Genomic DNA, 13,104 nt, shown 5'->3' on the forward strand with positions numbered 1-13,104 from the left:
GCATTCTATCGACCGATGGGGCCTATAGCCAATAGGAATAGCTGATCCCGGGAGGCCAGGAATGAGGGGGAGGGACTGGCGAAACTTGGAGGCGTGACTAGCGCTACCTAGGCGTGGTCACTGAGCGAGCTCCTCCTGCCGCGGCCAAACCCTGAAGTAGAATTAATGGGCGGGATTAAGTTGGAACCAACAACCAAGCCCGGGTGGGAAGGTGGGACGTGGGGGAGAATTTTAGCCAATAGAGAGTAGAGACCAGTGTGGACTGTAGAACGTCTTCCAATAAGAAGCGCGAAGGGCGTCCTTGCCTCTTTCACTTAGGGCGGAGTAGGCCCGCCCAAACCTCCAGGAACCCGCCAATGAGATCGGCCGCGGGGCCACGCTAGGCCAACCAGAAAGTCGAACTGATCTCGGCACCGTTACTGGGGCGGGGCGTACGGTCCCCCCGCCACTAAGATCTCGTCTGGGGCTTCCGAGCCTTCCAATGTGGGACGTGGGCGAGCGCTAGTTCTCCCAATCGGTGCGCGGCGCTGGAAATTCAAACTGACAGCCGGTTGGAAAGGCAGAGAGAGCGGAAGAGGGGGCCAAAAACGCCGTGTTCTGTGACAGTGACCCCAACGCCGACAGAGCCCCCAAAGCCACCTCCGCCCCTCCCCACGGCCACCGCCGCGTGTTCTGGAGCGGCCACTCCGGGAGAGACCTGGGGGAAGGCGGAGGGCACGAGGGCGAGCAGAGGGGAGGGGGACGCGAGAGCCAGCACGCTGGGCGCCGGGGGCTGCGGGAGAGAAGCGGAGCCGGGGGCAGGCCGGCGGACGAGCCGAGCGGAGGAGGATCGCGGGAGGACGGCAGAGGAGCAGGGATCGTCCCGGCGGGAAGAGCTCGGGGCATTTCCGAATCTGGAGGGGAGGGGAGAGATTTCCTACGGGAGGCGTGGGTAGGGAGGCTCGGCCGGTGATCCGGCCGGGAGGGGCTTAAGAGCGGAGCAGCTTTAAAGAAAAGGGAATTGTAAGGGGGCGGGGGCCAGAGGAGAGAATCCTTTTAGAGCCTGGGAGGGAGGGAAAAAACCTTAGCGAGGTTCCCGAGGCCCCCTGCAGCGTGGCCTTTCCCGCTTCAAACTCCATTCCCGTCCCGGAAAGTTAAAAGGAAAGCCAGAACTGCTGCGGCTCTCCTGTTCCTCCTCAATAAATATTCCTTTTACCCTCCCAGGGGAAAACAGAAAAGAACTCATTTCCTTCCCAACTTGAGGGCTCAGAAAAGCTCGAGGCCTCGCAGTTTGATTTGTAGCCGAGGGGAATCAAACCAGGAAGGGTCTTGCCCCCGGTTTCCCTTTTCAAAATCCCACCCCTCATCCTTCCCGGGACGCCATGTCCACCAGCAGCTGTAGTTTCAAGGACCGGTGCGTGTCCATCCTGTCTTGCAAATTCTGTAAACAAGTGCTCAGCTCTAGGGGAATGAAGGCTGTTTTGCTGGCTGATACTGAAATAGACCTTTTCTCTACAGACATCCCTCCTACCAAGTAAGTCGTGCTAGTGGCGGGCAACGGGAGCCTTTAACTAAATGGGAAAATGTTATGGCTTGGGCCTCGGAGTCAACAAGGAGATTGTGATTTTGGTGTTCGAGCCACTCCCACCGGTCTGATGACCCCCTTGGAGTATAACTAAGTGGGCAGACTGTCTGGACAAAGTCTGTGGTTTAGCCAGAGCGGGCAGTGCTGATGGAATGCTTCCAGTCATGTGACCAGGTCCCTTAGTTGTACCCGTGGCGCTATGCCCTGCCCAGTATCCTGTCGCACTGGATCAGGGCCGTGCGTGACCTAGACTCCAGGAAATTCATGCAAGCTTTGCTGTACCGTTGGAGAGGTCAAGTTTTTCGTTTTTATCCATCGTTTTACAGCAAAAAAAAAAAGTCATAGTTTTCTACCATTGTTTGTGATTGGCATGCTGAGTCAGATCCCATTGTCCATATAATTCAGGATTCTCAAAACTCTCTCTTTTTCTGAATGTGAGAGACTTAGATTTTTATGGGATGAAATAGAGACTTAGCCCTAAAATAATCCTCCTCTCTCATAAAGCCTATTTTGGATATCGTGCATTCACTTGTGTAATTCAGTCTTCTTAAATTCTGTCTTCAGTCACTACCCACTTTCAGGTGTGGAGTCCTTAAGAATTTGCTTCCTATTTGGAAAAAGAACCATTTTGTTTGACTCAAATATACCTTTTTCTAGCTCTAAAAAGTACTTTCTCTTTGCATAGTCAATATAACCCTTATGTGATTTTCAAGATTTAGTTCTTTACTGAATCTTTATTATTAAAGTGAAAGAGTGATTATCCAAAATATAGGTGAATATTCTTTGGACATAGAGCGAGAGAAGGTAGGCTAATAGCCATAAAACTTTAAAATGAATTTCATGATAATGATAGAAACTTTTTAAAAAAAACTTTAATATATGAAAGCTGTGAACTCTTCCTCCTCTGAAATCTTTTCTGAATTCAAGTGTAGTCATGCCTAATGACAAAGTTATTGCAAAGATAAATGGGTTAATATTTAAATACCTGTGTGTGTGTGTGTGTGTATGCATGTGTGGTGTTGAAAAAAGAAAAATCACTAGGCAATAGATCTGGAACCTACTATTGCAAAGGTTCTATTATAATATTAACCTATTCATCTTTACAATAGCTGTGGTAAGTAATAAGACAGTCATAAGAAGGGCTCAGACATGTTAATTGTTAGAGGTTAGACCAGAGTTCTAGAATAGAGTCCGGTCTTTCCTATTGTCTACACTTCCTCGGAGGGGTTGTAATAGTATGGATTAATGTGTGAGAATCAATGAGCACATAAGATTTTTTTAAATGGAAGTTTTGTCATATTATGGTGAGCTCACAAATATTAAATGACTCTTACAAGATGTACTATAGTTCTACTTCAGACTCTCTTAGCTCTTTGAGCCTGCAAAATTCATACTAAATCACAATCAAAAGTACATTTGATAGCAAGGATATGAAAAATTGGAACCCTTGTGCACTGCTACTATGGGGAAGCATGACGGTTCCTCACAAATTGAAAATAGAATTACCATATGATTCAGCAACCCCACTTCTGGGTATGTATCCAAAAGAATTCAGGTCAGGGCCTAGAAGAGATACTTGCACAGCCATGTTCTTAGCAGCACTACTCACAATAACCAAATGGTGGAAGCAGCCCAGGTGTCCAGCAATAGATGAAGGAGTAAACAAAATGAGGTCTGTGTATATAGGGAAATAGTATTCAGCCTTAAAGTGAGGGATATCCTCTCACCTGCTACAACACAGATGGACCTTGAGAGCATTATGCTATGTGAAAATAAGCCGGTCTCAAAAAGACAAATACTGTATGATTCCACTTATATGTGGTGTCTAAAGCAGTCAAATTCATAGGACAGGAAAGGGGAATGATGATTGCCAGGGCCTGGGGGAAGAGGAAAATGGGGAATTGTTGTTTAATGGGTATAGAGTTTTAGTTTTACAAGATGAAAGAGGTCTGGAGATTTGTTGTACAACAATGCAAATACACTTAACAGTTCTGAACTATACACTAAAAATGGTGAAGTTAGTAAATTTTATGTTATATATATCTTACGGTTTTAAAAAAGTATATTTGACTATCTCTACACTTCCCTCTTCAGCACAGTGGACTTAATTGGAAGATGCTATTTCACTGAAATCTGCAAATGTAAACTGAAGGACATCGCATGTTTAAAATGGTATCTATGACAGTATTCTAGATAGCTCTGGGTTTGGGAGATGGATGTTGACACCAAAGCAGACACAAAGGTCCAGTGGGCTGCATCGAGCACTGGTTATGGCCCTTGCGTTGAGCCATTGAAAAACCATTTGTTACTTAGAGCTATTTTTTTAAAGGGCCTTGTGACACTTTAAATTTATATGATTTTACAATTTCTCAAAGTTCATTGACAAATATCTGCTTTAATTTTTAGAAAAAGGCAAGTAGTTTAGAGGGGGAAAAACACCTGGAATTATAGTCATAAAAATCAGGTGTGAGCCCTGGCCCTACCCTTACTCTCTATGTGATCTTGAATAAACCCTTTTAACCTCTAAATCTCTGAACCTCTGTTTCCTTATTTAATTTCTATCTTAAGAAGATAAACTTGAGAAGATAGGAACTATCTTGTTAAGATAGAAATTAAAATACCTTTTGTGTTTACCTTACAGAGTTGTGAAGATCAAGTGAATTATGAATGTTAAAAGGCTTAAACTATAAATTCAACACCGATGAAAGCTATTACTATTATCTTTTTAGAGGTAAATTTGAGTGTTATTAGTCCCATTTTAAAGAGAAGAAAGTTGAGATTTTCTCATTTAAATGGGGTTTGGATTATAAATTATAATCCTAACAGTTTAAATTAGCAAACTCATCTTTTGTGCTGACTATTTAATTTCATTCATTCATTCATTCATTCATTCATTCAAACTGTTTAATGAGATCCTACCAGGTGCTAGTCATTGTTATAGGTGCTGGAGACACAGCAATAAACAAAACAAAGTCTGGCCTTTGGACATTATATTCTAAACGGAACACAGTAAGATATTTAAATCAATGAGATACTGAATAGGCTGGGAAGTGCTCCAAAGGAAATAATAATAATAATGCTAGAGCATAATAGATGTTGGGGGAGTGGGTAAGTGCTATTTTGACAGCATGGTTAGGGAAGCCCTCTCATGGGAGTTGAATCCCAAAGGATGCAAAGGAGACAGAAAGAATGTTGTAGGCAGAGGGAAGAGCAAGTGCAGAAAACCCAAAGCAAGAAGAAGCTTAACATGTTCAGAGAATAAAAACATGATGGCCGTGTGGCTGAGACTTCGTGAGCATCAGGGAGAGTAGTATGAGTACATCAGAGAGGGAGTCAAAACCCAGATAACCTGGAGCAGCGCTGTCTAGTAGAAATATGCAAGTTGCATAAGGAAATTAAAATTTCCCAGTAACCATATTTGTAAAAGTAAAAAGAAACAGGTGAAATTAACTTTAATCATGTATTTTATTTAACTCAATATATCCAAAATACTATCATTTCAACATATAACCAACATAAAAAAAATTATTAATGAAATATTTTACTTTCTATATTTTTTCTTAGTCTTTCAAATCTGGTATATATTTCATACTTACAGCACATTTCATTTCAGGCTAGCCAAATTTCAAGTGCTCAATAGCCACCTTTGGATCATGCAGATCTAGACCTTGGTATTAAGGAGTTTGTTTTCATTTGGGGCCAATGGGAAGCCACTGAAGGGGTTCTAAGACGGGAGTAAAGTGATCTGATGTGTCCCTACTAGAATGTTAGCTCCATGAGAACAAAAGCCTGGTCCACCACTGTATTCCTAGCACCTAGAATAGTACCTAACTCAGACTATAAGCTCAAGAAGCATTAGTCGAATGAATGAATGAACAAGGGAGGTAATTGAAGCCATAGAATTTACTCTTGCAATATAGTCTTACAAATAACTGTCAGTCCTAGTCCAAGAACAACTTTTGTTTTCATTCGTTTGCCTTACAATCAGATTATGATTAGAAGACATATTTTAGGTGTTCTGGTATCTTTAACATGGTTTTTTTTTCATTGTTGGTTTTTTTGTGTGTTTTTTTTTAATATGTCTCTTTTAAAAAATATGTTTTTATTGATTTCAGAGAGAGGAAGGGAGCGGGGAGAGAGATAGAAACATCAATGATGAGAGAGTCATTGATCGGCTGCCTCCTGCACACCCCCAACTGGGGATCGAGCCTGAAACCCGGGCATGTGCCCTGATGGGGAATCGAACCCCAATCGCCTGGATCCTAGGTCAATGCTCAACCACTGAGCCACGCCCGGCCAGGCTACATGGTATTTTTTATAGGGCCTCACAAAAATGACTGACTCCCACATCTCAGTGGGTGAGGATAGGCTATAAGAATTTTTACAAATTAAGGTATAAGCAGTTCATGTTGTCATTTTTTAAAGTACTAATTAAAACATTCCCTGTATATTCACTTTATTTAATAGTAACTAGATAGGGGGGAAAATCGGTGGAAGAGTGAGGTACTTATAATCAGATGCATAATTCTGAAGACAGTAAAAACTTTTGCAACGTTCTCTAGAGGCTGTGGATTTGCTTTACTTCTGAATTCCCTCAAAAACACTGAAACTAAAATTAGAGCAGCCAGCTTGTGTTTGGTTTACAGGGGCTCAGGCTGTCTTCCTACTCCTCCATCTGTTGAAACAGTTTTTCGGTGCTGGCATGGAACTGGAACATATAAGAACCCAGCTTGCCTCGGTCCTGGGGATAGCAAAAACCTTTTATCCACAGATCTGAGTTTACTCAATATAGTTTGTGTGTTCAGCACATCACTTTGGGGCACTGTACAGAACAAATCACAACCTTATGCCATCTAGAAGCTAGCTTCTGAAGGGAAAATGCATAAAATAATACTAGCAAAGAAATGGAGAATGTGTTAGTATTATTTCACTTAACTTAAAGGCTACTTGACAGTAGAACTGTTATCATTAAAATAACTTGCATCCCAAAGATCCCAGCAATGGAGGATGTTAGGAGGAAATGAGGCCTTTTATGTCATCTGTTTACATTAACATAAAAATGTTTACATGGCCAGGTATTACTTGGCATCTAACAATATTTCTTTTCCTTTTTAGTGGGAACATTGTAGGTTATCATGTGATTGTTCCATGTTGTTCCTGCCTCCTTTCCTGCAACAACGGGCACTTCTGGATGTTTCACAGCCAGGCTGTTTATGGTATTAACAGACTAGACTCTACCGGTAAGAGACAATTGACTGAAACATTCCTCTCACATTTGTCTATCAATATCTGAGTGAAACTCCCAATAGGTCATTTCAGGATTCCCTCTGAGACTTCATCTGGATTGATCCACCAGAGTGAAACATCAATCAAATTAACTTTTTTATTAACCCTCACCCAAGGACATACTTAGAGAAAGGAAGGGAGAGAGAGCTAGAGAATCATGGATGTGAGAGGGAAACATCAATTGGTTGCCTTCTGAAGGCACCCAACCAACAGGGAATCGAACCTGCGACCCTGTATGTGCCCTACCCGGGAATCAAACCCGCAACCTTTTTGTGCACAGGAGGATGCTCAGCCAACTGAGCCACTCCAGCCAGCTTAAATTAACATTTTAATTGTTCTAAATTGCTGCCTTGATATATATTATGACTCCAGAGAATTTTGGAAGATTTTAGATTTGATAGTCAAGTGTGTGTGTGTGTGTGTGTGTGTAAGAAAGGGGAGGAGGGGAGGCTGGGGCCATAGGGAGCTGGGAGGGAAGATGACTAGGTAACTTATGTATTTGTTGATATCGCTTCAGGATGAAAAGGAGCATTTTGACATCTGTATTAATAAAGTATGATGCAATTTTAGTCAAAGGAAATATTTAATACCAATACGTTATACTAATTATTTAGTAGAAAAAGATTGCAACCAGTTCTTAAAAAATATTTACATAATACATTTTATATTGTCTAGAGCCATTCAGTTTTGTTATGGGACACATGTTCTCAATGTCTAATACCTATTTACGCAACAGACCAACTTGACATTTAGTGGGACTTTTTTAGTGGGAACTAAAGTTGATAGAACTTTGGTTTATAGAACAGGTTTAAAGAACTTGACAATCCAAATTGACACTAACACTCAGGTTTTTTAATGTGTATTTTAGTCTTCTTCAGAATTTAAAATATAGTCCTTTTTTAAAAGTATGATTTGCCTTTACAGACTGAAAACAAGATCACAAATTGTAAGCTAGGTTTTCAGGGTCTTTAAACCCTCCAATTATGCTTGGGTTTTTAGAGACTGAGTTTTTATTTTTTTTTTATCACCTGGCATTTAATTGTGGCTCTCAACCATTTGGGGGTCTTAAAGGGTCCAGTACATTAAGAAGGCCATTTTTGAGCAAGAACTGATCTGAACTGCCCTAGGTGAGATACAGGCTTCTAATTTAGGTTTCCAGTTTTATATTTGTGTTGCTCATAGGACACATTAAAGGAAACTTCTGCTTTGATATTATTTTTCCTGCCTCATGGAATTTACAACACAGGGTGGCGATTTTTCAGTTTTGATTTACTTTTTAATATTGGTCAGTTTTTCAAAGATAAAAGCCTAACATTCTTCCATTTGCGTTGAGTCTAATCCATGAGAAACAGATGTATCACAGGATTTCCTTCCTCCCTTAACAGAGGAAGGAAGGTGCTGCTTCTGTCAGATTCAACCTCTTAGTTTATTTTTTCTTCTTTGAACCAATTGTGCTGAGCTACTCATGTCTCTGCGTATTGACTCCAAGAATATCAAACTTCTCCTCTGTAACCCTAATATTGTGATTTAAAGCAGGATTTTCTAGATGCTTGGTGTAAAACAGGGTTCCTCATGGCTGTGGGAACTGTCCTTGAAACACCTGAATCACAGCATCAAAGGAATACATACACAAGCCTTATAAAGTTCTAGAATGTTTAGGCTGAAAGGGCGCCAAGAAGCCTATGTTCTAGGCATGTAGACCTGATTTCCTGAAATGTTCCTGAGGAGGCTTGGGAAACCTCAGTTCCCATTCACGGGGATTGGGAAATGCCCTCAAGGCAAATTCACTTCAGCTCTCCATTGACCTTTATGGGTTCTAATTGTCCATGAGATTTCGCCTAGTGATTCCTTACTATCCTCTCAGCTCTTCAATGCCATTTACCAGAAGCAAAACACCATTCATTCTTGGGGAAAAGGTGTTTTTTATTATAAACAATTCAAACACACAAAAAATTACAGGAAATAATAAATATGATAACCATCTATATGTATCAGATAGATGCTAACTTCTTGCCTTATTAGATTCCAGGATCTCAACCAAGAGAGACAGTGGATTGTTGCCATGTTTCAACAGTTCAGCAGTGCACATTCTTCTACATGTCTCCTCAGCACCTGTGCAAAATGGGTAGTTAGGGACAAGGATGAGTGATGGGTCATATTTGCAATATATATAATTTTTTTTTTAATTCACACAAATAAAAGAAAATGAGCTAAACCTGCACATGTGGATATAGGTAAAGCTCAAAAACATAATGTCTAATGAAAAAAGCAAATTAGAGCCCTGGCCAGGTGGCTCAGTTGGTTGGAACATTGTCCCGTACACCAAAAAAGGTTACAGGTTCAATTCCCAGTCAGGGCACAGTCCTAGATTTTGGGTTGGATCCCCCGTGGGGGTGAGAATGGGAGGCAACTGGTCCATGTTTCTCTCTCTATTGATGTTTCCCTCCCTCTCCCTCTCTCTCTCTTTCTCTTCTCTCCTTCCTCTCTTTCTAAAGTCAATAAACATATCCTCAGGTGAGGATTAAAAGGAAAAAGAAAATTAGAAAAGATACATATAATACCAGATTGTAAAAATATAAATACACAAAACAATAATATCTATAGTCTGTGGTTGCATACATTTGTAGTAAAAGCAGTAAAAACATCCATGGTGTACTGATAAGTGGTACAAACGGAATTCAAACCAAATCTCCAAATCCTGGCTCATTCCATCCACATGTGGCCGCCGTCTTGGTGTGTGAGGAGTGGGCATCCAGACTCGCTGAGTCCTCTTGTGCCCACACTGCCAACTGAACAGCTTGAGATTTACTTTTGTTAGACTTCATTGGCTCTTCTAAAGGTCAATTGTTTTTTCAATGTAGTGCTTTAAAGCTATAATATAATTCATGCCCAGAATAAACCATCTCAGTATCCTCTGCCATATATGTGGTCTTATACTAATGCTGTATTATTCAGTATAAAAGCTGACTGTCCTTTCACAGTGAGGTTTTAGGTTGTTTTATTTATTGTATTGACAGCTGCAGTCTGGTTCTAAAATTGACAGTTCTACCTTGACAGTCTCTAGACATATCAAAGATTATTGTTCATATTATAACTGGTTCCAAAACCTTGCTTTTTTTAATCAGAAAAAAAGGCAGCAGCTACTTCCATGCTTGTTGAGGAGATGAGACTTATTCAGGTCTTTTCCCTGCACTCTCTAAAGAGACAGTTAATCTAAAAGGATCTTGTGAGATCTCCATTCTTAAAAATCATTAAAATAGGTTTGAAAAGTATCACTGTTGAGTAATTATGGCATAATATAGCTGGAGGCAGGGTTTGAGTAAATGGACTCCCAAGATCCTTTCAAATTCTAAGATTCTAGAATTCAAACCTCTGCTTAAAAAGGGTTTAAGAATATGTGTGTCCTAGATGAATTATATTAGATAATTTTATGTGTGGTACATTCTTTCATAGCTTTTTCTCCTTACTGCTAACTCTGTGGTTTAATATAAGAATGTTAACATAAAAGGTTACATATATCATGTTGTGAGTTACAACTGTAGTGAGCACCAAATGACCTTATGACCTTTTATTTTCAGGCGTTAACTTCCTACTTTGGGGCAACTTGCCAGAGACAGAAGAGAGTCCAGATGAAGACGTGTTAGATATCTCAGCAGAGGAGTGCATTAGATGAGTAGAAGAATAGAAGTGTGATAGATAGAATAGTCAGACTTTTTACTGTATCCATGGATCAACTTTAAAATTGCTAGTAAGGATTTTCCAGCTATTTCTTTTTTTGGAAAACAAAACTGGGGCATTTGTTGATTTATTTATTTGCTGTCTTAAATTAATTACCTGAGTTTTACTTGAGCCAATGTTGTTCTTTCCTTCTCCTTACACTTCTATTTCTTCCTCTCTTCATTCCTCTACCCCATATAAGTGTATTCTTAAGTTCACATAGGAGATTTTTCTCATGTGCCACTCAGCTACCTCCCAATCTGGGAACTTTTTCTTACAACTAGATGCCAGGTATCATTATTTTACATTCTTGAATAAGGGGCATTAGTACCCACACCTATATCAACCATGCATATGTCCATGCATATAACCATGCATACTTATGCGATGCTCAACTCGGAATTAAAGCTTAACAGAGGGTTTTTAAAAACAAGCTGACAGGTTTCCATGGGTACTGGTTATCATATGTTATTTTGGTGATAACTACTTTAATATGGAACAAGACTTTATGAATCAGCAAATATGATAGATTTTAAAATGTATGGAGAAATCCTCTTGGTTTCTCAGCATGATGTTGGATAAATGAATTTGTCAGAAAATTATCTATATACAGTATACTGTCTACCTATATTATTTATTTACCTTCTAAAGTCGAATGGATATTGTATTATGAAAACCAGATAAACCAAACCTCTGTCTTTAAGTTTGCCTGTTCTCCTGGGCTTTCTCCATAAATAGCAAATTTTAGATGAGTAGTCTCAGTCCCAACCCTTAAATAGAAAAAACAACAACTAAAGAAGTGGTTTGTTTAAGCTGCTGTACATTATAAAGAGAGTTTGTTCTTTTGTAAGCTGCATTCAGAGCCACACAGAAACAGGGAACTGGGATAGTGCTGGATTCTGGTTTTATGTATATAAGCTAAAATCAATGTATCACCTCAACTAGTAGCTCAGCCGTAGGCATTCTGTGAATAATAATAACAAAACAGACTGAGTTGCAGTTTTATAAATAAAGCTTTGTCCTGAAAATGATCAGCCTTCCTTTAATTTTTTTTATTGTACCCACTTTTCTTACCTAAAAATATAAAAGTATAGAATATAAGAGCTAACATTTATTAAGTGCGCACCACGTGCCAGACACTTGTAAATGCTTTACACACTTAATTCACTTCTTCCTCTCTTATTCCATAAGAGGAAGTTACCATTATTTTTCCTTCTTGAGGGTGAGGCACAGAGAGGTGAAGTAGTTGTCCAAGGTCACATAACTGGGCAGAGGTATGGCCAGATTCAGGCTCAGGCTCAGACGCAGACAGACAAACTGACTCCAGAGCTCCCGCCCTTCGTCGGTACGCTGTTGCCCCTGAGCAACTTCAGACAGTCATCAGCTGCATGGTTTCATTTAGCCCGGGTGCATGCTGGGTGACAGCTACCGTGTGGTGTACCCTGGGGAGGGCCCCAGTGACCGACTTCAGGACTGAGCAACCTCCCTGGGTCACAGGGTAAAGGTGGCCTGTGGATACCGACAGAACCATTTGCTGTGAACCAAGATAAGAGCTGCTCCAGGAAATGCTGTGACTAGTACCTGGGAAACTCCTAACAGCCTTTCACACTGACCACCAGCACTCACAGACGGTCACCAAAAAACCGAAGGGATAGTGGAACAATTTGTTTCTTGATTTCGGATGTTTTTCCTTTAAATCCTCTTAAAGACTTTCCCAAACAAGGTGGCATAACGGGTAAAATCAAAAGTGTAAAAGGATACTTTTAATCAATTTATACTTTTTATAAAAAGTATAAATTGATACATTTATATACTGCTTCAGTTAACCTGTTCAATTAGGGAAGAAAAGTTGAAGGCTAAGGTAGAGAATGTGGAAAATTTTAAATCCAACAGCGTTCATCTGGTTTCCTTCTGCCTGGTTGACTGAGGGGCTCTTTGAAGAGCAAAAACAAGATGGGCAGTGATTGAAACAAGCCCCAAATGTGATTCCACTCCAGCTGCAGGATATTTCAAATTACCCAGCTACCTTTTGGTGAACTGGGTTATGAGAAGGCCAAGTCTAAGCCGAAAATGGACTCATAATGTTTTATCTAGAGAAATATATTCATGACACTATTTTTTTTTAAATATATCTTTATTGATTTCTTAGAGAGGAAAAGAGAGGGAGAGAGAGATAGAAACATCAATGACGAGAGAGTCATTGATCAGCTGCCTCCTGCACGCCCCTGACTGGGGATCGAGCCCACAACCCGGGCATGTGCCCTGACGGGGAATTGAACCCTGATCGCCTGGATCCTAGGTCGACGCTCAACCGCTGAGCTACGCCCGGCTGGGCAACACTATTATTATTATTATTTTTAAATATATCTTTTTATTGATTTCAGAGAGAGGAAAGGAGAGGGAGAGACAGAAACACCAATGATGAGAGTCATTGATCGAGCCCGCAACCCCGGCATGTGCCCCAACCGGGAACTGAACCCCGATCGCCTGGATCCCAGGTCGACGCTCAACCGCTGAGCCATGCCCGGCCGGGTAAC

General features: G+C 40.7%; 1 protein-coding gene across 2 annotated transcripts; it reads left to right on the plus strand.

The window, feature by feature from the left end:
- Positions 1-596: 596 nt before the first annotated feature.
- FAM72A (family with sequence similarity 72 member A) lies at positions 597-11,598 on the plus strand. 2 transcript variants are annotated; one of them, XM_081121442.1, is made up of 4 exons: positions 597-1,513; positions 3,659-3,736; positions 6,680-6,804; positions 10,429-11,598. In XM_081121442.1, exons 1-4 carry the CDS (start codon positions 1,362-1,364, stop codon positions 10,521-10,523), a joined length of 450 nt encoding a protein of 149 aa, XP_080977568.1. In that variant the 5' UTR covers positions 597-1,361; the 3' UTR covers positions 10,524-11,598. The 2 variants fall into 2 exon arrangements, with proteins under 2 accessions (XP_080977568.1, XP_080977569.1); XM_081121443.1 differs by lacking the exon at positions 3,659-3,736.
- The last annotated feature ends 1,506 nt before the right edge of the window (positions 11,599-13,104 follow it).

This window comes from Miniopterus schreibersii (genome assembly GCF_964146895.1).
Source record: "Miniopterus schreibersii genome assembly, chromosome: 19".
NCBI lineage: Eukaryota > Metazoa > Chordata > Mammalia > Chiroptera > Miniopteridae > Miniopterus > Miniopterus schreibersii.